Below are 26,528 nucleotides of genomic sequence, written 5' to 3'. Positions count from 1 at the left end.
ATAAAATTTAACACAGTATGGTATTTGTTTAATTAAACAAATAGACTGAAAACACAACACAGAGCCTCAAACAGAATCTTTCATATATAGACACTTAACCCGTGACAGAGATAGAACCTCATAAAGTGAAGAAAGGATGGATTTTTCAATTCTTTCAGTATATGATACTGGGACTGGTTAGTCAATTGGACCCCTTTCTGACTGAAAAACCGAAATGATTGAAACTTATCTCCACACAAAAATGTGCACATATTTATAGCAGCTTTATTCATATTTCCCCAAACTGGAAACAACCAAGATAACCTCCAAGACGTAAATGAATAAACAAACTGTGGTGCATCCATACAGGGGAATATTATCCAGCAATAAACATAAATGAGCTATCGAGCCATGAAAAGACACTGAGGAACATACATGCATAATGCTAAGTAAAAGAAGCCATCTGTAAAGGCTATACAGTGCACATGATTCCAATTATGCGATATTTTGGAAAATAAAAACTACAGAGACAGTATAAAAGATCAATGACTGCCAGGGGTTTGAGGGAAGGGCTGGAGGAATGAATAGGTGGAGTGCAGCAGAGTTTTTTAGGGCAGTGAAGCGATTCTGTATGAAACTTAATGGTGGATACATGGCATTATGTATCTGTCAAAATCCATAGAATAGTACAACACAAAGAGTAAACACTAATGTAAACTGTAGACTTTAGTTAATGATGATGTACCACTATTGGCTTATCAATATAACACACTAACACGACTTATTAATAAGAGAAACGGGGGGGGGGGTGTGCTCATGGAAGACAGGGAGAGGGAATATTTGGACTCTGTACTTCCTGCTCAGTTTTCCTGTAAACCTAAAACTTCTCTAAAAAATAAAGTCTATTAATTAAAACAAAACAACGTGGAAGGTAAAACTATAACATTTGAGGAGTCAGCAAATAACATATATTTATGTTCTCTTAAATATGATGCAGAAAGTGTATACCTTAACAAAGACTAATGAATTCAATTATATCAAAACTAATAAATTCTGTCATTAAAAAACACTACAGAGAGTGAAAGGACAAGCCATGTAATGGGAGACTACATATGTACCACATATAACTGAAAAAAAAAAATCCAGAATGTATGAATAGCTCCTACAATCAATGAGAAGAGACAACCCTAATGGAAAATGAAAAGACTTGAACAGGCATTTCACAGAAGAGGAAATTAGAATGGCCAACCCCATGACAAATACATAAAATTATATTCAATCCTGTTAGCGATTAAGGGAAACATGAACTATAACTGTAACAGAAGGCCATTTGATAGCCACTACATTGGTAAAAATTCAAAAATCTGGCAATAGCAAGGGTTAGTACTAAGCAATGGGAAACATACAAAAATTTTCATAGCAGCACTGTTTGTGACGGCAAAAAAAAAATGATATATGCTTCACATATTAGTCAACAGAGAATGGATACATAAAAATATGGAATAATCGTTTAATGGAATATTATATAACTTGGAAAATGTATGAACTAGAGTTTCATGCATCAACATGGATGATCCTCAAAAATATACTGTTTAAGAATCCATACGTGGTTGGTAAAACTACAAAGAAAAGAACAGAAATAATTACCACAAAGCAAGGACAGTGGATACCTCTATGGGGTAGGGGAGGAGGATACACAAGGGCTTCTAAGGAACTTGAATTTCTATCACTTGACCTACGTGGTGGATATTTGGGCAGATGTATAATTATTGTTTAACCTGTAAATACAATGTTTGGTGCACAAAATTTAAGTAATACAAATTGAAGTATTACAAAAAGGCAAAGGTAGAAACAAATACAAATAAAAGCATCTTTAGAAATATAATTTATGTATGTTGTCTTGGGTCAAATATTTTAAAATGCTATATACCTGGGGCACCAGGGTGGCTCAGTTAGCTAAGTGTCCAACTCTTGGTTTTGGCTCAGGTCACAATCTCACGGTTTGTGGGTTTGAACCCCATGTCAGGCTCCACACTGGCAACCCAGAGCCTGCTTGGGATTCTTTCTCTCTCCCTCTCTCTCTGCCCCTCCCCTGCTCTCTCTCTCTCCGTCTCTCTCATAATAAATAAATAAACTTAAAAAAAATGCTATATACCTTGACAAAAGGAGCATACATTTACAGAAAAGGAAAGGGAGTGTATGTATTTTCCCTTAATCCCTTATGGATTTCAAATATCCCCAGAAAAATTAAAATAATAGTACAATGAACACACTCATATACCCTCTGTTTTGCTTCAACAATTGTTAACATTTTACTATATTTGCTTGCTTGCTTTACACACACACACACACACACACACACACACACACACACATACACACACACACTTTTATTTTGAACCACTGAAAAGTATATGCAGAACATCCTGGTATTCTGCACCTAAATACTTCAGCACACATCTTCTGAGAATAAGTACATTTTCCGACATTACTACTTATTACAACTGTGTCCAAGAAAATGGTTGTTAAGTCTATAAAATCACCTAATCTTCAGGGACTACATATCATTTTGAAGACCAGAAAGCTTGGGAAACATATATAATAATAAAGCTAATTGAAAGGTTACCCACAAGAAGTTCACTGAATATTCTGAGGGAATATTTATTTTAAAAACCATTGAATTTATTACCTATGAATTAAGTTTAACTAGGCCAAAATGGGCGGAGCTAAATTTCCCAACAATGTATACAGGTATCAAATTTTTGAAAGAAAAAATCACAACATGTGGTTTGACACTGGAATGGAATATGTGAAATTAGAAACTGTCCAGGAAAACCCAAGCTGTGTGGTCACTGCAAACAGGCTACAAAGAGATCAGGGTAGTTCTGTTGCAACACAGGTTACCAGAGACTATATAAGGAAGTTATCAACCTAAGCCAGACCCACGGGAAAAAAAACTGTGTGAAAATCAAAACTCCCATGCAGGACGAGCTAGGCTCTTGGGGCATAACTATGTATGCATTACAACTGATGCGCAATACAGAGAAAATAAATTTCACTACCCTAGTATTTAAGGTCCTGAGAGTCCACTTAAAAATATTTTATTTGACTTCAGGTTACATCTATGCTACTTTAAGAAATACTTTATATCATATATTATTATTCTAATAGTTGGCAAATTCCTAAGTAAAAAAGATATTCTAGTTATCCTATTATAATCTCCTATCTAGTAAACAGGAAGAAAAAATAGTCATGGCTCATTCTGTATGATTCCATTTATGTGAAACGTCAAGAAAGGCAAATCCAAAGAGATAGAAAGGAGATTATGGTTGCCTAGGACTAGGGGGAGAAGGATGCTTGGGGCGGGGGGGAAATGAGTGGCTGCTAATGGGTAGAGGGTTACTTTGGGGGGCAATGAAAATGTTCTAAAATTAATTGTGGTGATAGCTACACAACTGTGTAAATATACTAACCCCCCACCCCATTGAATTGTGTACCTTAAATGAGAATTATATGACATATGAATTATTTTTCAGTAAAGTTGTTGTAAAAATTTTTTAAAAATAGTTATGGCTGATGATTAATTCAAAACAGGACATAATTTAAGAAAACATTACAGGAAAATCTTAACAACTGAGGACTAAGAATTACTATCACAATCTGACAGATATTAATGTAGACAAAATTATTGGTGCACATATTCTAAAAAGCTTTCCAGTAAATATTTTAAACATATGGTCTTGATCTTTTTTAAGATGCAAAAGAATTAGGAAAGGTCAAGTTAAAAACTAATGATGTATTCTTACATGCCTTATAAAATGAGTAAACAAAAGCTCAGGGAAATTGGTCTAAAAAAAATAAAAAGCTTTCTAAAACTCATCCCAAATTTGCCCAATCAAGTCTTTTCCTAATCATCTACCTTTGAATTTTTTTAATCTAAGAAGTTTGTCTAATGATCTAACCTGATAGAGATTCGGCATATGATGAAAGAGAATTTGCAGAAAGTAAAATAATTATAGGAAAAAAATACCTTTCCTTCTCTTTACTTGGACAAAATATGTTTAGACAGGATTAAATAGCAATTTCTTAGGGTGGTTCTCTAAGGTTCTGCTAAACACTCTTATGGTTGGCCCATCAATATAAATTTTATTTTACTTTCAAACCTCTTAAAAATTGCACATGTAATTCATGCTCATAACAATTTCGAACAGAGGGCTGCGTGTATATGTATGTGTGTGTAAAATGTATTCGTCGTTTAAAAATCTAGATTCATAGCATTAAAATACTTAGGCCGTTTTATACAAGCTACCCTGTGAACCTTGTGTTCAGTTAGATGACCATTATGCAGCTTATTAATAGGTTGGTGAATTTAGTGAAAATATCTTAATAGAATTATTTCAAATTTTAAATTTTGATTTGATTTGATTACCCTTACCTAGTAATCAAACAGCTCTTTTAGCAACAATGGCATAAAATAAACAATCTCATAAACCTAAGCCTAGAGTTTATTATAGATTAAAACTTTCAAACTTTCAGCTGATCATAAATCAAAGTATATAGTGGGGAATAAAACAAACATAAAATGAGAACAGTCATACTCAGACTAACAAATGTCTTTTAGAAAGACTGTAAGTAAACCTAAAATGTATCAATATTAAATAATTCATCTATATATTAAAATTTGTATCTCATATTCTATCAAAAATTCTATTTTTCTACTCATAGAAGTTACTTACAGAATAGAATTCAATAAGAAAAATGTATTTGTAAATTAATCTAATATTTTCTAACACTAGCTAAGATTTTACTTGAAATATATCTATTCCTCATTAACATTTATTCAAGTCACTTATTTAATAAAAATAAGTTCTCTACTTTGAAATTTTATAGGGTTCAATATCAAGGTATTTTATTAAATGGTAACCTAGAATAAATTCAAAAGAAGAATTTAAAAGAGAAAAGCACTAGGCTTTAAAATGAATACTATCAATATTGGTGTTCGGATTGCACACAAATATAAAAAGAAAAATTAGAGAAAAAACTGGCATAATGAAAGAATAATTTCAAAACTTACCATTTTAATACATAATAAATTTCCATAATGAAGAAAGGATTACTAGTGACACCAGACACGATTTCTTATGCTGCTAGTAAGTATCATTTAACAGTCAAATTCAATTTAATGCCTAATCCAGAGCCATACCACAAATGTGCAAGCCCTATTTTTGTCTGTCAAAAGACAGTTATGGATGCTAGCTTTCTCCTCGCAATTTCTTAGTTTTGCAAACAATTACAAAATTTTTAGCAGGCCAAATGGCCCCATGTTCCCTACCCCCACCCACAGATTTTCCTTCTTTTTTAGCCCCTGTAACATCAGAAGAACTTTTTTTTTAACTGTAAATAAATCCTAGTAACTAGTTATAAGATTTATTCATAGATGCTCTCAATGATACTATGAACTAGTATCCTCGTGAACTGTTAATAATTTATGTAAGACATCTAAATCCAGTTTTTTACAGCCAGAATTCACATTTGAACAAGTAAGAAAACACCAAACAGACTGAAGGTAAATCTAAAGATGTACAATTAGTTTTACAAGTAACTAATTCTTTAAGTTTAATAAAGTCTTTGGCAGTTGTTGTTTGCTTCAATTCTGTGAGCATATGATGCGACTGGGGGGTTAGGATCTAAAATTTAACGGCTACACAAAGTAGGATGCCCTCTATTCTGAGTAGGAAGAAGAGATCACAATACAGGGATATTTTGCAAGTGGTTCCTTTGATTGAGTTAGTTTCTAAACGGAAATAAAAAGGCACAGAGAGGGTGCTTACAATATTTTTGCTGAATAAACTAAACATTAAAAACTAAAAAGGGGGTTTAATTGTTGGTAGGTTACTCTAAAAATAATAACTAACCTCTGTTACTCTAAAAATGTTAACTAAAAGTAGACCATTATATATTAACTTATATTTAAACCAAGTAATCCCAACCAAGTAAGTCTCAAAAAATATTAACAATAACATGTTCTAACAATAATATGTTAACTTTATTAATATTTTCCCATGGTCTGGAAACACTAATTAAAAAACTGGGTCCTATTAAATAAATGAATAAAATCTAGTGAGACAAGTGCTTATTCAAATATGTTGAATTTGAATCACTTCAAAAATTTTTTAATGTTTATTTTTGAGAGACAGAGAGAGACAGTGTGAGCAGGGGAGGGGCAGAGAGAGAGGGAGACACAGAATCTGAAGCAGGCTCAGGCTCTGAGCTGTCAGCACAAAGCCCGACGCGGGGCTCGAACTCACAGACTGCGAGTTCATGACCTGAGCCAAAGTTGGACGCTTAACTGATGAGCCACCCAGGCACCCCTTGAATCACTTCAGATACAATATCTAGTAATTTAATATTTATGTATCTAACAAAATTTAAAATATAACAATGTAAGAAACTTAATTTAAAAATATGAAGTAGCTACCTGTGATATACCTGTATATAATACTTGTAATTATTTTTATTAGAGATACAAAAAATTAAACGAAATTTCTTCCTGTCAAAAATCAAAGAGAATGTATAGTCACACTTAAGTATTTTAAAACATTTTCCCTAAAAAAAGCTAACTTATGCTACCGTAAATATAAGAAGCCAAATATACTGTTACGTACATTAATATGAAATTGAGTAAACATATGAACTGTTATGTTTCTCGAATGCCTATTCTTATACTGTTATCATTTCCTTTTAGAATTTATCATGAATTTAAATAATAGCTTTCTAACAGTGATTCAGGGAAGTATATGGGCACATAAATATAATCCATTTTCCCCTGAAAATATATTATGTATTTGAATAGAACACAAAGCCTGCATAGAAAAGTTCCAATGTTTTAGAAGTACTTCCTCTGCCATTAGAAGCTGGTTTTATTTTTTGATATTAATTTTTTTTAATGTTTATTTATTTTTGAGACAGAGAGAGACAGAGCAATGGCATGGGAGGGGCAGAGAGAGAGGGAGACACAGAATCTGAAGCAGGCTCCAGGCTCCGAGCTGTTAGCACAGAGCCCAATGTGGGGCTCGAACTCACCAACCGCGAGATCATGACCTGAGCCGAAGTCGGACGCTTAATCAACTGAGCCACCCAGGTGCCCCTACATGATACTGTTTTTTAATGTTTTAGTTATGAAAAAGAAACTGGGATGAAAAATTTCATATGTATCACATTTAAAAATAGCCTTTGCTTTTAAATGGATGTGATTTTCTTTTAATCTTTCAAAATAATAATGTAAATGAAGATAATGATGTTTGGCCTGAATTTGTCTAAGCTCCTTTGCACAAATTGTTTATTTTCAGTTAAACCCTCAGACTCAACTTTTATAGGGTAAACAAATTATAAGACATTGCCTTGGAGATACAAAATGAATATAATTTTTTAAGTCTTATTATAGAATCCTAGATGACACAAATATGTGACACATGTGTGCAAGTACCCACTTAATATTAGCATGAAGCTAAAAATTTCTTAGCAAAAAGCAGGTAAAAAGAGACATAATCTTATTATCTTATTTAAATTTAAAGAAATGTAAAGCTAAATCTTTTATTTTTTAATGTTTATTTTTGAAAGAAAGAGAGAAAGATGCAGAGTGCAAGCAGGGGAGGAGAAGCAGGCTCCAGGCTCTGAGCTGTCAGCACAGAGCCTGACACGGGGCTTGAACTCACTGGAACCATGAGCTCATGACCTGAGCTGAAGTCGGATGCTTAACCGACTGAGCCACTCAGGGGTCCCAAAGCTAAATCTTTAAATAAATAATCTAGAAGAATTATCAGTCTGGTTCATGTGATTGCATGGTCTTAGGTATCCAAGGACACCAGAATTTCTGTAATCTTACACAGCACCAATTCTGAATGTCAAACATTAATGTTCAGTCAAAAATAATTTCAATTAAAATTTTGCACGTTTTCACCTTTTTCAATTTTTGAGCCTATTGATTCCACTACAATCATATTTTTCAGATTAGGGGATCTGGCCAAATTATCTATGGGTGAAATTAAATGCTTAGATATCTAGTCCCATCAGTGGCCTGGGGGCTTCTCCTGGGCAGCAACGTGTTTGAATTATGAGTCTATAGAGTTTGGCATTGGAGTAAGGACTAAAAAATGTTCACTGGATAATTGATACATGAAGGGACAAACTAAAATATTTCTTTTTTAAAGCAATTTTTTTTTCAACATTTATTTTATTTTTGGGACAGAGAGAGACAGAGCATGAACGGGCGAGGGGCAGAGAGAGAGGGAGACACAGAATCGGAAACAGGCTCCAGGCTCTGAGCCATCAGCCCAGAGCCCGACGCGGGGCTCGAACTCACGGACCGCGAGATCGCGACCTGGCTGAAGTCGGACGCCCAACCGACTGCGCCACCCAGGCGCCCCCAAACTAAAATATTTCTATAGAGATAGAAACATGAAATACTCCGAAATGTATTTATCAAGTCAGCAATATTTATTCTTCTAAAAGAATACGGAGTGAGAGTTTCTGGCTCTCCCTGATGACTAAAGCTCAGAGCAAAGAGGAAGATGGGGCACAAGTATTACCGATCTTGAAGAGAGCCACTGAATAAATGTATTTTTGTTTTTTGTATAAATTCTTTATATATTTTGGATATTAAGACCTTATCGAATATATCATTTGCAAATATCTTCTCCCGTTTAGTAGGCTGCCTTGTTGTTTTGCTGAGGGCTTCCTTTGCTGTGAAAACACTTCTTATTTTAATTTTGCTTTTGTTTCCCTTGCCGAAGGAGACATATCTAGAAAAATGTTTCTATAACCAATGTCAGAGAAATTACTGCCTACAATTTCTTCTAGTTTTATAGCTTTGGGCCTCACATTTAGGTCTTTAAACCATTTTGAGTTTATTTTTTCACATGGTGTAAGAAAGTGATCCAATTGCATTCCTGTGCATGTGAGCGTCCAGTCTTCTCAGCACCACTTATTGAAGAGATTGCCTTTTCCCTATTGCATATTCTTGCCTCCTTTGTTGTAGATTAATTGATCACATAAGCGTGGGTTGATTTCTAGGCTTTCTATTCTGTTCCATTGATCTATGTGTCTATACTGTGCCAGTATCACACTGTTTTGACTACTACAACTTTGTAGCATATCTTGAAATCTGGATATGTGATATTTCTAGCTTTGTTCTTTCTCAAGATTGCTTTGGTTATTCAGGGTTTTGGGTGGTTCTATACACATGTGTACGGAACCATAAAAAACAAATTTGATCAGAATTACTTTCCTGACATCAATCTGTACTGGTTCTCCACTGCTCATAGGTTGAAGGTTAAATACATGTTAGAAGCTTCAGCTTGCCATTAAGGTCTTTATAACCTAGGTCACTCCTGCATCGTATCCAAAATTACTCTGTATAGTAGGCATTATCTCCACTAAGACCTGTTTTCTGGCCCAGCTGAAGTGTATAGAAATCCTTCTGTTTGGTTAGCAGAGCCAACTCATTCTGGGCCCTGCACCTCTGCCCGCCCGATATCCGAACACTTACTTTACTGTAATGGTCTTTAGTTGTGCTTCTACCTTGTTTGGGTTTGGTGCCATGATTAACCTATCTTCTCCTTTCCTTGATTAATGACTTTTTCTTATGACTCAAGCTAACCTCTTCATAAAGGCTTAGTAGTACTATAATTGTTAAGTAGTACAGGGAAAACTCTAAAGTCCTATTTCCTGGCTTCAAATTTTGGCTCCACCATCTAGAAGCTATGTGACTTTGGCCACTGAACACGTAAATATGTCCCTTTGTTTCCTCAATTGTAAAAAAAAAAAAAAAAAAAAAAAAGGTATGGAGGGGATAACAACAATACCTTCTGCAAAGGATTAGTGTCAAGAAAGTACTTTGAAATGTACTCAGCACACAGTTAAACTCTCAACATATACTGGTTATTATTTTTACTAATACCTAGTTTATTACCTAGAAGCAATAGGACAGAAAAATTCTAAGCAGTTAAATTATACATGCAAACAAGCTGCACACACTACTCTGAACTTAAATAACTTGTAGTTAGAAAAACAATGTCACATGCTGAAGTTTAATGCAGCTTCCTATCATGAGTTACAGCAAAAATGTGGCATAGTACCCAAATGAATGGAAGCTTGATAGTTTTAATGTGGAGTCAAGAGAAAAAAAGCATAAATTATTCTAAACAAGGAAGAAATGCTCACAGATGAGGGCAACTCATAAAATACAGAAGGGAGCTCACAGGTTGACTAAGTTTGGAAAATGTTTTTAAAAAATGACAACAAAAGACAGGGATATCCACTCTCACCACCATTATTTAACATAGTACTGAAAGTCATAGCCACAGCAATCAGACCACAAAAGAAATAAAACGCATCCAAGTTGGCAGGGAGGAAGTAAAACTTTCACTATTTGCAGATGCCATGATACTACATACAGAAAACCCGAAAGACTCCACCAAAAGAATTGTTAGAACTGGTAAACAAATTCAGTCAAGTCACAAGATACAAAATCAATCTACAGAAATCCATTGCATTTCTATACACCAATAATGAAGTGCAGAAAGCAAAATTTAAAAACTCAATCCCATTGACGATTGCACCCAAAACAATCAGATACCTAGGAATAAGCTTAATCAAAGAGGTAAAAGACCTGAAAACTATAAAACTCTAATGAAGGAAACTGAAGATGACACAAAGAAATTTAAAGACATTCCATGCTCCCAGACTGGAAGAACAAATATTGTTAAAATGTCTATACTACCCCAAGAATCTGCATGTTTAATGCAATCTCTATCAAAATACCAATAGCATTTTCCACAAAGGTAGAACAATTGTCTAATTTGTATGGAACCACAAAAGACCATAAATCACCAGAGCAATCTTGAAAAAAAAAAAAAAAAAGCAAAGCTGCAGACATCACAATTCTGGACTTCAAGTTACATTACAAAGTTACATCACAAAACAGTATGGTTCTGGCACAAAAACAGACACATAGATCAACAGCACAGAAAACCCAGAATGAACTCACAACTATATGGTCAATTAATCTTCAACAAAGCAAGAAAGAATATCCAATGGGAAGAAGACAATCTCTTCAACAAATGGTGTTGGGGAAACTGGACAGCAACATGCAAAAGAATGAAACTGGACCACTTTCTTACACCATACATAAAAACAAATTCAAAATGGACGAAACACCATTGGCCAGAAGATGGCTGTAGCAACTTCTCTCTAGATAGGTCTCCAGAGGCCAGGAAAACAAAGCAAAAATAAACTGCTAGGGCTTCAGCAAAATAGAAAACTTCTGCACAGTGAAGGAGACAACCAAAAAAACTAAAAAGCAACCTACAGAATGGGAGAAGATGTTTGCGAATGACATATCTGATAAAGGATTAATATCCAAAATATATAAAGAACTTATAAAACTCAACACCTAGAAAACAAATAATCTAATTTAAAAATGGGCAGAAGAGATGAATAGACATTTTTCCAAAGAAAACATACAGATGGCCAACATACACATGAAAAGATGCTCAACATCATTCATCATCAGGGAAACGGAAATCAAAACTACAATGAGGTACCACCTCATACCTGTCAGAATGGCTAAAATCAACACCACAAGAAACAACAGGGGTTGGCAGGGATGTGGAGAAAGGAGAACCCTCTTGCACTGTTGGTGGGAATGCAAACTGGTGCAGCCACTGCAGAAAACAGTATGGAGTTTCCTCAAAAAGTTAAAAAGAGAACTACCCTATGATCCAGCAATTACTCTACTAAGTATTCACCCAAAGAATATAAAAATAACAATTCAAAGGGATACAGTGCACCCCAATGTTTATAGCAGCGTCATCTACAATTGTCAAGTTATGGAAACACCCCAGTGTCTGTTGACTGATGAATGGATAAAGATGTGGTATACAGACACAACGGAATATTACTCAGACAGAAAAAAAAGAATGAAACCTTGCCATTTGCAACAATATGGTTGGAGCTAGAAGGTTTAATGCTCAGCGAAATAAGTCAGTCACAGAAAGACAAATACCATATGTGGAACTTAATAAACAAAAGAAATGAGCAAAGGGGAAAGAGAGAGGCAAACTAAGAAACAGACTCGTAACTATGGAGATCAAACTGACGGTTACCAAAGGGGAGGTGGCAGGGCTGGGGGGGGGCGCGACAGGTGAAATAGGTGATGGGGGTTAAGGAGTGCTTCTGTGTTGTATGGAAGTGCTGAATCACTATACTGTACACCTGAAATTAGTATTATACTGTATGTTAACTAATGGGAATTTACATAAAAACTTTTAAAAAACGACAACAAAAAGGTAACCTGGTAGCATATCTAAACAGCTGCTGTTAAATGCTGATTGCTAGACTGCTAAGGGTTGCACAATGACTTAATTTCCTTAACTCAGTTGTTTAAAGAATATTTTTCTATAAGGCTATACCTATAATACTATCATAAAGGAAAATGGCAAAATAGAATTTGCTTGCAGATACTAGCTGTAATTAACTAATTTCTGCAATTCAAGGTGGGGACTTAACTGCATCTTGTTTCTATTGTACTGTATATAGATACACTAAGGGAAAGCTTTCAGTGTTCAGAGTCAGGGCAAGAATCATTAAATGTTTCAGATCAAAAGTAAGGCAATTCCAGGAATTTTGTACCATTACTGAAGTTCTAGTGAATTAAAGACAGTACATTTTTTTTCATCAAAGTATACAATCACTAAAATGACTAGCTTTTTTAGGTCTTTCTTCCATTAGCAACAATAATTCACAACTGACTATTCATTTGACTAGTTACTAAAAGAGCATGGTTGATTATTAGCTTTTTATATATTTATAAATTTGTAACTCTATCATATAACTTCACTGCATTCTCAGATTAATATAGAAAGTTAAAAACTGACTACTGAAGGCCTGTAGAATTACAACTGGATATTCTAAGCCAGGTTACTGAGCCTTCTGTAAGATACTTTACTAATTAACACCAGCTTTAATTATACCTTATACTGCATATCAAGCTAAACATACACTACTACTTAATTCATACAGAAAAATCAGTTCCTTTATTAAGAACCATGAAAAATATACCTTCGAAATAAATTAATGAAATTAAGATATTTGTTTTCTACAATTCTTTTATCTGTTACTATATACTACTTTGATACCCTCTTTCATTTATCTCCTTAAGATCTGTCTATATTTATGGGAAGAAGATTTTTCCACTACTGACAGACAAAATTATGAACCCAAACTAGTTTGGTTTTGAGCCAAGACAACTACATTTTGAGTTTACAAAAAAAAGGTTATTTACTGGAAAGCCTTCCAATACGATGAATCCAACCTAATGAAACTATTTTATTGAGTGAGAAGTTCTATGGGACAAAGTTGCCAACCTAATGTCAGGATGGGAGAGAATGTGGAGTCACTATTAGGGTGACCAGGCCAACAAATCTAACAGTCCCAAAAAGAACAATATACTTCTCACTGTAAAAGATGTATATCGGGGAGTATGATGGAAGCTTCTTATGTAAAGGGTTTTGACACTAAACTACCACGTATATCCTGAAAATCTGAATTAAGTATGAAAGTACAAAAATAATCTCAGATTTAAAGAAATTTCATTTATGACAGTTAAAGTAAAACACAACTCTTTTATTACCAACACAACCTGATATATGTATTACTAGTAACCTCAGTTGATCCTAACAACTTATTTTGAAATCTAATGGATTATTTAAGAAGTAAGCACCGTGGGGCATCAGTCTTATATTAAAAGGTGATAAATTATATTGTCTACTCTTTGATCATAAATGCCACAATTGGTTCCTAACATCTCTTTTGATGTAATTATCCCAACAGTCCCCACTGCTTATTAGCCAAACATTCAAAATGAGGTTATGAACAGAAAGCCCACACAGTCAAAATAACTTCCTCAGACATCAACATCAGCCATAACATATGCTTGGAGTATAATACCTTTGTTTTAAAATGTAAAGTAGCCAATTTTTCATCACAATCTTCTAAATAAATGACATTTTAAAAAGAACAAGTTACTATGAGGAAAGTTTATGCTTGTTAGAACTCTTCTTGGTAAGCCATTTTTCTTTTTGCCATGTGCTTTAAACACCTTAATAAATTCCACCATGATGACAAGAAACCACACAGTGCACCTGTGCTCTCTATCTTAATGAATCCAATAAATACAGGCCTGCTCACTTTAATTTGTAAAGGAAGCGATGATACAGTCAGTTTTAACTTAAGGTATTAATTATCCAAATAAGCAGAATTAGCTTAATGTTCCAGTAGACCTTGCCCAGATACAACCACTAAGTAACATTTTCTGAAATTACGGCAGTTTTAAAAACAGCAAGTTTGGGGGAATAAGGAAGCAGAATGCTCCATCCAAATGGATTAAATTATACTGAGGAACCGATGTAGCAGTTCAGAGACACTCAAGTTTTTGTTGACTTTAACTACTACAGAATCAATTAAATGCAGTTTAAATGCCCAGTGGGTAATTAACTGTCGCCGTTTTATGCCTACCTGTATATAAACACATTATCTTTCAAAAAGGCCACTCTCCTTTCAAAACAAAGGTTATAACTGTCTTAAACGCCTCAGCATACCGATGGTCAAAATCTTATAGAAACTCCACACGGACCCAGACAATCACATGATATAACTGTGCACATGCCACACGCCATCTGTTGGATATGACTGCCAGCGCAGATTTCGTGAGCTGGCAAAGGACTGAAATAGTCAAGAATTCTGCAAGTATTTCAAAGTGCAGGCTTCTCATTAATTTTAATTTCCTGTTGGCTCTACAAGGAAGGAGTGCGTAGCGAAAGCACAATGTGCCACATACACTCAAGTTCATGCCACATGTACACCTGTAATCATAAACTCTTATTCAGGGCTATCCACTAAAAACACTTGAGATTTTTTCTTCTTTACCCCAGAAGAAATAAATCTGCCATATCTACATTATCTTTTCATACTTTGTTAATACTTTTGCAAACATCTGGAAATACTTGACAATAATCACTTAATTAATGCAAAGCTAATCGATGACAATATGCTTAAATACTTCACTCGACTGAAGTGGTTTCCTCGGTCCACACAACTAGGGAATGACGAGAACAAGAAGCGCTTTGACAAAGGAGTACACTACAAGGGAAACTCTTAGCCAACATCTCTTTAAAAAGATGAAGCAGATGATACCGTACTGCTACTCTGCTGAAAACTGGTAGATGCTGCTGGCTTTGGTTTGCCCCTCCGGGCTCTCCACAGGGCCTGTGTCACGGACGGCTTTCCAAAGGGCTGGCATTGCTACAAGCGTCTGCACGGGCTCTTTAGTTCCACCACTGTCTCCACAACATTACCCTCCAGAACTGCTGGCCGCCGTAGGACAGCGAAAAGATCCTGAGAAAGAAATATTTCTCCAGAACGAGGGACGATTCCTAAGATGCGCACGGTGGCTCCAGGAGCACTTTCTCTGGGCTTGCTGCTTGCTGTGTTTTGTGGCAGCGAGGTGTCAGTTTGCTCATCTGTTTGTTTCCCTAGAACCATACAGACTTGCCAATCCAGGAATCAGAAGTAGACGGGAAAACCACTTAGGAAAGTCTGAGGCAAATTTGCACTTGGAGGGGAGGACTTTGTATTTCCTCTGCTACCATTATTGAAACTTTTTTCTCCAGTGCTGCTCTGGAGGAGTCTTGTGCCCATTAGCTCAAAAGGCAATGCAAATTGAATAAATATTTTAAAATCATAGCAATCAAGAAAGGTTACCTTACATTTCAGTTTGAGTCAAAGACAAAAACATGGCTGATTTACCTAATCCCTCTCATACTAGTAATTATTGTCAATCCAATTTTTTTTTTATTTTTTAAAGATTGGAACCAATACAGTAGGTTAACAGATGGCTTTTAAAGTTTTTGTTCTTGTTCCAAAATCTTTACGTTACCCAAAATATATCTATTTAAGTATAACACTGTAATTTCTGCAAAACATGATCTACAAGCTCTCTATTTAATGCTAAACAATCTGGATGCTAGGGCTGTTTGGAAATAATTCTAACAAAAACTGAAACATTAGTCTAGTGCTATAATAAACAGATTTGCCTTTTATATTTGTTTTTAGGAATCTTCATAGGCACACCCTAAACAGAACATGTTTTGGGGAGTTAAAATAACCGGTTCAATTAGCACAAATATATTTTATGCTATCTTTCTTTTACCCCCAAATTGGTGAAATCATAAATTAATACTCCTCTCATCTCATTACAACCAGGAACATTAGCATAAAACAACAGTTCACAGAAAATCCAAAAGATAAATGCTAAAAGAAAATACACAAATTATGTTGCATACAGGCTTTTGGGTAAAGAACGCTTCCTACTCTGCACATCTGTCTAGCAAGTGCCTCTCTGAATGTTTTGTCCTTTAGGAATCTGCTCTGAATACTACAAAAGACAAGTCTTTCACTCTTCTTGAAACCTATTTTCCTCAATGCAAAAGGATAAGCCTTCTATGCGTTGGAAATATGGTCAAAACAACTTTGGGTTGTTTTAAGGAACTTCTACGTAATAGACGTAGGAATCACGTAAAAATCCAGTTCTTTTGGAAGGTAGCCTTAAGACACGTCATAAAGGGAGAAGATAAACACATAAACCTTAGCATACTTTATATTTTGATCATTTTTTTTTAACATTCTATGTATCTAATGTATGATGGGATGAATAAGACCAGATTTCCCTTATCATTACCAGCTGGTGTTTTATGTGGAAATCTGTCTTTGCTTTTAGTCCATTTCCTTACTTTGTAAGCAAAGTATCCCATCAAACCCCTTCCACTCTGTCGCACCCATACTGCCTCTTTTCCTACTCCTTTAGCCCCTCTCGCACTCTCCTTTTTTTTTTTACCATACTCACCAGACTCTTGGCAATTCTTTATTCATCCCCTGCTAATCCTTCCTTTATCCATCTCCTCTTTATTCTCATTTACATTCCCCTCAGTGGCTATTACAACATTTTCCACTTTCCTCAAAGTGATGAGAGGGTTGAGCAGTAGTTCCAGCTGACAGGTGTGTAAATGTTGGGGTAGAAAGAACTCTGGTAACTCTGTACCACCGCCCCCCGCCCCAATACCTTTTTAAGGCTACATGCCTTGTATACATCAAAAAAGAAATTATTCTGAAAAAACTGGATCCAGTCATGACCTCTTAAAGCCTCTTTCTTAACTGTGAGGACATTTTCCCTTCCTTTTTTTTTTTAATTACTTTCACTTTCTACTACCTAAGGTTTGTCACCTTAACCAAAATTATATTCCTTTAAGTTTATTTATTTATTTAGAGAGAGAGTGAGAGAGAGAGAGAGAGGGAGAAAGGGAGGGGGAGGGAGAGAGAGAGGGAGGGAGGGAGAGAGAGCGAGAGGGAGGGAGAGAGAAAGAGAGAGAAGGAGGGAGGGAGAGGGGCAGAGAGAGAGGGAGAGAGAGAATCCCAAGCAGGCTCCACGCTGTCAGTATAGAGCCCAATGTGGGGCTCGATCCCACAAACTGAGATCATGACCTGAGCTGAAACCAAGAGTCGGATGCTCCACCCCCAAAATCATATTCTTTAATCTAGTAAATCAGCTATTTCAGTGTTTTTAATCTTTTCTAATGTCTCCTATACTTACTTCTGTTTTTGTTGCTTCTTTTCTACTTTATTACTATATTATTTCAAGCCTGTTTCACATAACTGATATCCCTTACCTCTAGTCTTTTCCTTTCAATCAACACTGCATACTACCATCGAGATTAATATTCTAGGGGTGCCTGGGTGGCTCAGTCAGTTAAGATTCTTGATTTCAGCTCAGGTCATGATCTCACAGTTTGTGAGCTCTAGCCCTGCATCGGGCTTTGCACTGACAGTGTGGAGCCTGCTTGGGATTCTGTCCCCTGCCTGCGCTCGCTCTCTCTCTCTCTCAAAAAAAAAAAAAAAAAAAAAAGATTAATATTCTAAAACACTTTCATCATGTCATTCTCCAACTTAAAAACCTTCAATGGTTTTCTACTGTCCAGGTAATAAGAATTCAGACTTTGCAATCTCTCATTCAAGTCTTCGACCATCTGAGCCAGACCTGCCTTTCCACTATCATATTGTTCCAAATGAACTTGAAAGTCTCTACTTCATTTTCATCCAATACACCTCGTGGTTTCCTACCTCTAAGCTTTTTACTACACACATCATCCTGTGGTGCCTGCCTTCCCTCCTTCTGTTATCCATCTTTCAACGCTAAGACAAAGTCCCCCTCCACAGTATAATTTCACAAACTACTCCAGCCTTTGCTCAGTCCCTGCTTATGCAAAACCACATGACGTTTGCATTATTGCTCTAGCTTAGAATTTAATTTATATCTTGTCGTAATTTTATAAACTTATTTCTCTATAGAGCTGAGCACAATCCAAGCAGAGAGTAGAGCATTTGTTAAATTAGTTTAATGGTTTATAACAAATTTTGTAATTTCCAGATAGAAGGACTCCAAAATATATGATAGGCTGACAATTTTACCAGAGGTTTAGAGGAGCCGGCCACTGGAAATTCGATGCTTTAATTTACAAAACTAGAAGGAGCCTAAAAGGGACAGTGGAAAGCTACATGTCAAAAGTTGTGTGTGAAAATTTAAAAAGCAGGGTACTGAAATGACCCTTACCAAAATCACAAATGACCTCCAATTTCCTAAATTCAAGATTCTAATTTTAGTTGAATTTTAATTATGACAATTTCTAGTGGAACATTTGCAAAGATGATCACAACAAATCCTTTCATTCTGCAGAGCTCTCTGCAATGGGACTCTGCTCTTTTCCCCATCATGAGGTAAAATCGATTTCTAAATCCCTTGAATCTGGACTGGCCTTGTGACATATTTTAACTTAACAGAATATGGTAGAAATGACACTGTGAGAATTCTCCCCTCCTCTTATTTATTTATTTTTATTGTGGTAAAAAATACAGAACGTCAAATTTAGCCTTTTGATGATTTTTAAGTGTACAGTTCAGTGGGATGAGATACATTCACACCGTTATGCAAACATCACCATTATCCAACCCCAGAACTTTTTTCATCTTGCAAAACTGAAACTCTGTGCCCATTAAACAAGAACTCTCTCCTTTCCCCTCTCCCCACAGCCCCTGGCAGCCACCATTCAACTTTCTCCCTCTGTAAATCTGACTACTCTGGGTGCCTCATATAAGTGAAATCACACAGTATTTGTTCTTCCGTGACTGACTATTTCACTTAGCATGATATCTTCCAAGTTTATTCATGTTATAGCGAGGTTACAGCATGTGTCAGAATTTCCTTCCTTTGTAGGCTGAAAAATATTCTCTTGTATGTATATACCACATTTTGTTTATCTATTCATCCATCAATGGACACTTGGCTCGCTTCCACCTTTTGCCTATCATGAATAATGTCACTTGTATATCTTCTTTGGAAAAATATTTATTTGAGTCCCTCACTCATTTTTTAACTGGGTTGTTTGGTTTTTTTTGCTGTTGAGTTGTAGTTCTTTATATATCCTAGATGTTAACCCCTTATCAGATATGTGATTTGCAAATGTTTTCTCCCATTCCATGGGGTGCCTTTTCACTCTATTGACAGTGTCCTTAGATGCACAAAGTAATTGATTTTAATGTACCCTAATTTATCTATTTTTTGTTGTTCCCTGTGTTTTTGGTGTCATATCCAAGAAATCATTGCCAAATCCAATGTCAGGAAGATTCTCTTACGTTTTCTTCTAAGAGTTTTATAGTTTTAGTTCTTATGTTTAGATCTTTGATTCATTCTGAGTTAATTTTTGTACATAGTGTAGAGTAAGGGCCCAACCTCATTCTTTTGCACATGGCTGTCCAATTTCCCCAGTATCATTTGTTGACAAGACTGTTCTTTCCCCATTGAATGGTCTCAGTATCCCTGCCAAAAATCACCTGATTATATATGGGACGGTTTATTTCTGGCGTCTTTATTCTACTCAACTGGTCTATATGTCTGTCTTGTTTTGATTACTAAAGCTTTGTATGAGTTCTGAAATCGGTTAAGATGAGATCTCCAACTTCATTTCTCTTTTTCAAGACTGTTTTGACTATTTGAGTCCTTTCAAATTCCATATGAATTTTAGGATGGATTTTTGTATTTCTGCAACAAAAATGTCATTGGGATTTTGACAGAGATCACAATGAATCTACAGATTGCTTTGGCCCATACTGACATCTTAACAATAGTAAATCTTATAACCCATGAACAAGAAATATCTTTCTTTATATTGGTATCTTTAATTTCTTTCAGCAACGCTTTATAGTTTTCAGTGTATAGGTCTTTCACCTCCTTTGTTAAGATTATTCCTAAGGATTCATTCTTTTCGATGCTATTATAAATGGACACTGTGCAGATTCTAGGCGTAGGTCTGAAGAGGCCTTACAACTTCTCTGTCACCCTCTTGGTAGGCTGCTACAACCACATAAAAATGCCAGGCTTGCCTGACAGCATCATATGACCTAGGCTACTGTGGGCACCACTGCCACACACACGAGTGAGGTAATTTTAGGGGTGCCTGGGTGGCTTAGTCGGTTAAGCGTCCAACTCAGCTCAGGTCATGATCTCACAGTTCATGAATTTGAACCCGGCATCGGGCTCTCTGCTGTCAGCACAGAGCCTGCTTTGGATCCTCTGTCCCCTTTTCTTTCTGCCACTCCCTTGCTTGCCCTCTCTCTCTCTCTCTCGCCCTCTCTCAATAATTAACTTTTTTTTTTTTAAGAGTGAGGTAATTTTATTATTTTTTTTAAATTTTTTTTTTTTCAACGTTTATTTATTTTTGGGACAGAGAGAGACAGAGCATGAACGGGGGAGGGGCAGAGAGAGAGGGAGACACAGAATCGGAAACAGGCTCCAGGCTCTGAGCCGTCAGCACAGAGCCCGACGCGGGGCTCGAACTCACGGACCGCGAGATCGTGACCTGGCTGAAGTCGGACGCTTAACCGACTGCGCCACCCAGGCGCCCCTAGAGTGAGGTAATTTTAGAGAGATCATTCAGGTCCCGTCAAGCTGCCAGATGATTACAGCCACTTGACAGACCCCAGGTAAGACCAGGAGAAGAACCACTCCACCGAACCTAGTCAAAATGCTTACCCACAAAATTGTGAACAAATAAAATAGTTGTTATTTTAAGCCATTAAGTTGGGGGGGGGGTAGCAAAGACTAACTGAAACAGAAATAGAATTAAATCATTTTATTTGCTATTTCTTAACCATGATAATTTATTCATTACTTTGTAGCTCATTTCAAACTGTTTCTCAGAGGCTATTAAGATTTATTCCAACTGAGACAAGACAAAGTTCTTTGATGCTAAATACTCTACATAATTCATCATGTTCATGAATGATTTAAAGCTTGAATGTAAGCATTCTAAATAATTTATGATTTTTTAAAAAGTAGACAGCTTAAAATGAAATCTTCCCAGAACTACTACAGAAATATAGATTTTATTTTTGAATATCTAACTTCAAAATTGAAAAGACAAAAATAAGTAGATATTACAATTAATGTTTTCAGGCAAACTTGCACCCTTGCTGAAATTTGCTAGCTATCTGTACTAACTATATTGGGAATAGATTTTGAAACTTTAGTATCTGATTATTTCAAAACACAATCACAATATTTAGGAGAAAAGTACTAAACATTAAAAATACTTATAATCCCAAAGCATTTAGAGGCATGTTGACTAAGCAAAATGGCTATTATTTAAAAACATTAAAGATATACATATACCTAAAATTCTATTTACTTATAAAGAAATGCATTTATTTATATTTATAGCTGTAACTATAACTATAGGATTATAGTTATTTTATGTGGAAAAAAATCTTACAGAACAATATGCAAAACTAACATATTATTTAAAATATGCTAAAGCAAAAATTTACTCCATAAAAATTTCTACTCCATTAAAGAACTCATTTTGAGAATTTACTTCAAGATGTGGAAATAGTTGCTTTAGAATTGTTCACCTATATTATATGCAGTCTTTAAAAGAAATGAATAACAAGGAGCAGGGCAGAAGAAATAAAGAGAAAATATAACAAAGAAGCAATGAGGCACAGTTTTATACTGAAATTTATATGCTAACTAGATCTACAACAGGACTATTATTTCTGACAAACCAAGTGGAATTAACACTTACCAAGTAGAAACTAATTCAATTAACTATCAAAGTTGAGGCAAATTTCTCAAAGTCTATGTCATAAATACCTTTGTACCATTTACTTTGGAAGTAATTTTACTGTCAGAAATACCTGGTATTTGCACTATTAAAAAATGTTTTTAAGTTTATTTATTTTGAGAGAGAGAGCACACACAAGCAGGGGTTAGGACGGGATGGGGGGAGGGAGGGAGAGAGGGGAAGAGAGAGAGAGAGAGAGAGAGAGAGAGAGAGAGAGAGAGAGAGAGAGAATCATAAGCAGATCCCGTGCTGTCAGCACGGAGTCTGACACAGGGCTCGATCCCATGAACTGTGAGACCATGACCTGAGCTGAAATCAAGAGTCAGACGCTTAACCAACTGAGCCACCCAGGCGTCCCTAAAAACATTTTTTGACATAGCTGTTATTTTAGTTTTAAAGAGTCCTAAACATTTCTCTAAATTTGGTCTCTGATTTATTTAGCTATAAGCAATTATTTACATTTCTCTGCAAATACCTCTCTACAAGCAAACTATAATTTTACCACTCTCTTATCTACATATATAGCTATACACTGAATATTAATACACTCATTGTCTAAATTTTATACACACACACACACACACACACACACACACACACTGTGCTTCTCAATGTGATGATAAAATGAAGAAGGATAAAACATAAATGGAAGAATTAAAATGTACTTACAAAGTCAAAGTCTCCATCCTGAGGAACTTTCCAGTTGTCAGGAAAAACATTTTTGGACATAGGAAAGGGTTCATGCATGTTCTGATTACAGTTTTCATGACTTTTATTCTTGAAGTCCTGTTTATCAAAGTAGTCCATAAAAGACGGTCTTTGTACTTGTGGTGAAGTTGCGTTTCCTTAGGTAAACAAAGAACACAGTTCTTACATTTAAAGAAGTGTGGTTTTTATCGAAGTATGATTTTTTATTGAGCAAATAATAAATTTGCACTGGTCAGATTCAAGGCCAACATCGTCAATTTAATGAAGAACAAAGTAAAATGAAACAATGAAAAAACAAAAATATCCAGGCCACATAAAAATTTGACTAATGATTAGGCAAAGACCCACAATATTCTTAGATTGTAGAAAACATTTGAGAATTTTGGCAAGAATCTTTATTATAGTTTTTTTTTACTAAAAATCGTTTCAAGTATATTGAAGTCTGTCAAATGAAGTAACATTTTAAAACACACTTATTTTTAAACACCTAAGCCTCCATTGTTATTGTCATTGCACACCACAAGCTAAAGAAGTTATAAGGACTTACCCAGGTTTCTCTTATGTCTTTGTTTCCTTACAGTCTTTCTAGCTGATTCCACCTCATCCTGGACTCCCATGGTTTCGCCTATCAGATTTATATGTGACTCCTAACTGTCACTTCACCAGCCTAGATCTTGCTTCTGAGTTCTATTTCTAAAACTTTGCCATATTTAAGTCAGAAAACCAATTTTTTATTTCTAAAGCTCACTTCTAAGTTCTATATCTTGACTTTCCTACTGCTTACTTTTGGACTACTCCATCTGAGGTGAGTCAGAGTTACCTCAAACTTACCAGTTCTAAAACTAAAGGTAACTTCTAAAGTTTAATGTCCTTAAGGTTCATCCATGTATTAGCATGTGTCAGAATTCCCTTCCTTTTTAAGCTAAATAATATTCCATTGTATGTATAACTCACATTTTGTTTACCCATTCATCTGTCAATAAACACTTTTGACTATTTTCAATAATGTTGCAACGAACATGGATGTACAAATATTTCGAGGCCCTGCCGACTATATGTTTTTAAGTCTTTTTAAGCTAATCAAGTTTTTCTCTATACATCTGCAGATCTTTATTTACAAGTAATTTTATTTTTTAATAGCTACATAGAGGCCTTTTTCATTTTCTTACGGGTGCTTTAATGGTTGTACCTAATCCCTGATCAAGTGAGTCATTATGATACAATGTAAGCAAACATGAATAATTATTAGTAAAAGTAATGTTTATTTTTTATTTTCAGTCTATGAATTATGTCTTTTATATGTGTTTCTGAGTTTATCTTTTCGTTAGACTATAAGTTCCCTAATGCAGGAACCCAAATAATTTCACAAATAAGAGAACTATGATCATCAAGGAGTGTTTTTGATTATCCACCCAGATGTTCAACATCAATGGCATGAGGAAGAGCTAATGAGATGGTATGTGGCATTTCAACATCATTACTTTTGAATTAGTAAGAGGCTGCTAGTATTTCAGTACTAGCAACTGTGAATTGGCAATAATAAATTTGAGAAATTATTGTGACTACTACAGTTTTTAGAATGATCTGTCCCAGTGAAGTCAGAAGGAATCTGATATTCAGAATATGCATGTATTAGTGGAAAAATAGGGAAAAAAACTGTTTATCTAAAGACTCATCATCTAATTAGAACTGCTCAGGCTTTAGAAGGCTTGAAAATAAGGGTGAGAAGACATCTGGGACCCAAATGGTACCCCCTGAAAAGATACTAGACATTCCATCAAAATTAGGATAGTATAAAATATCAATATTCATAGTCAACCTTCAGAACTTACAACACTCTCATACCCCACATACAAAATCCATGAAAAAAGAACCCCTCAGGGACAATGTATCAAGATAACAGCCAAAGCTGTCTTTAGATTCCCTGTCAGAACAGACTTTACTGGTATGTTAAAAATGAACAAAATATAGGAGGAAAGCTACAATATCTCAATAATCAATAAACGTAATATAAAGATTTTATTATCAATTTTCTTCCCTAAAATCTCCTATTGTTAAAAAAAGAAATTGTTTAATCTGATGAGGTTAAATTACTGACATTTGGATGGGACATACATTCCAATAACATTTTCAATAGATTTTAAGAACTCCTGATTCACCTCTGGGCCTCATTATTTTTTTTCCTTTTTTTTTTCTTTTTCTATTATTATTATTATTATTATTTTTATTATTATTATTTAATTTACACCCAAGGTTAGTTAGCATACAGTGCAACAATGATTTCAGGAGTAGATTCCTTAATGTCCCTTATCCATTTAGCCCATCTCCCCTCCCACAACCCTCCAGTAACCCTCTGTTTGTTCTCCATATTTAAGAGTCTCTTATATTTTTTCCCCTCCCTGTTTTTATATTATTTTTGCTTCCCTTCCCTTACATTCATCTGTTTTGTCTCTTAAAGTCCTCATAGGAGTGAAGTCATATGATATTTGTCTTTCTCTAATTTTGCTTAGCATAATACCCTCTAGTTCCATCACGTAGTTGCAAATGGCAAAACTTCATTCTTTTTGACTGCTGAGTAATACTCCATTGTATATATATACACCACATCTTTTTTATTCATTCATCCATCTATGGACATTTGGACTCTTCCCATAATTTGGCTATTGTTGATAGTGTTGCTATAAACATTGGGGTGCATGTGCCCCTCTGAAACAGCATACCTGTATCCCTTGGATAAATACCTAGTAGTTCTGGGCCTCATTATTACAAGACATCTTTATCTCCAGAATTAAAATTTGGCTCCTATGGAAACCTTTTATTACAAAATAAATCCAGGAATTTAACCTCAATTTTTCTCTACCTCTTCCTTTTTTATGAGAATAAATAATAAAATATTACAAGTGTTGCTCGATGAATTTTCTATAAAATGAGTAAGTCAAATGATGGAGGGGAGAAAGATAATCCCTCAAATGAAAACTTTCTCTGCTTGATATTCTTTTCTTGTTTAAGAGTAATTTTGTAATAGGATTAGTTATTTGTAAGTTCTTATTTTAACCAGCTAGTCTTAAGATGGGTTACACACATAGAGATCTCAAAAATTTGGCACTTGGTACGAGAAAGGGTTATCAATATTTATATAGTAAAATCAGAATCAAAAGAGTAACAGTGGCTTCGTTGGCAACTCATTCCTGGAAAAGTAAGACACCATGGAGATCACAATTACTAACTGCATTTGACAAACACAGATTTTCACTGCAGCACATTTCTAAACAGCACTCTTTTAAAAATGAATTTTGTATATTAGGTGCTTTGGAAAAATAAAACAAAACAAAAACATATTATGACATCATTAATCCACTGAAGCCAACAGCACTCCCTGACCAATGCCCCTCCCACTTCCCACACCAGGCCAGGCTCACATTGCTCTTAGCAGTTGTCCCTCTAGTCAATACTGGCTTCACCACAGAGACTCTAGTTAGTCTTCCTTGTCTGCTTCTCAATTAGGAGACATGAAATTCTTCATCCTAGAATCTTCACCAATGTCCTGGTGTTGTA

The 26,528-nt window shown here is 35.3% G+C and overlaps 1 protein-coding gene across 1 annotated transcript in view; it reads right to left on the bottom strand.

Moving 5' to 3' along the window:
* The window catches only part of STK3 (serine/threonine kinase 3), a 287,866-nt gene that overhangs the window by 49,998 nt on the left and 211,340 nt on the right, over window positions 1-26,528 (bottom strand). The window contains exon 10 of the mRNA XM_086694926.1: window positions 22,935-23,110. Within this exon, the coding sequence (XP_086551052.1) occupies window positions 22,935-23,110 (176 nt within the window). The remainder of the gene's footprint in view (window positions 1-22,934; window positions 23,111-26,528) is intronic.

This window comes from Puma concolor, chromosome F2 (assembly GCF_028749965.1).
Source record: "Puma concolor isolate L17-30 chromosome F2, mPumCon1.1.hap2, whole genome shotgun sequence".
In the NCBI taxonomy this organism is placed as follows: domain Eukaryota; kingdom Metazoa; phylum Chordata; class Mammalia; order Carnivora; family Felidae; genus Puma; species Puma concolor.
Note: the sequence above shows the minus strand (reverse complement) of the source record. Positions and strands in the feature narration are given on the sequence as shown.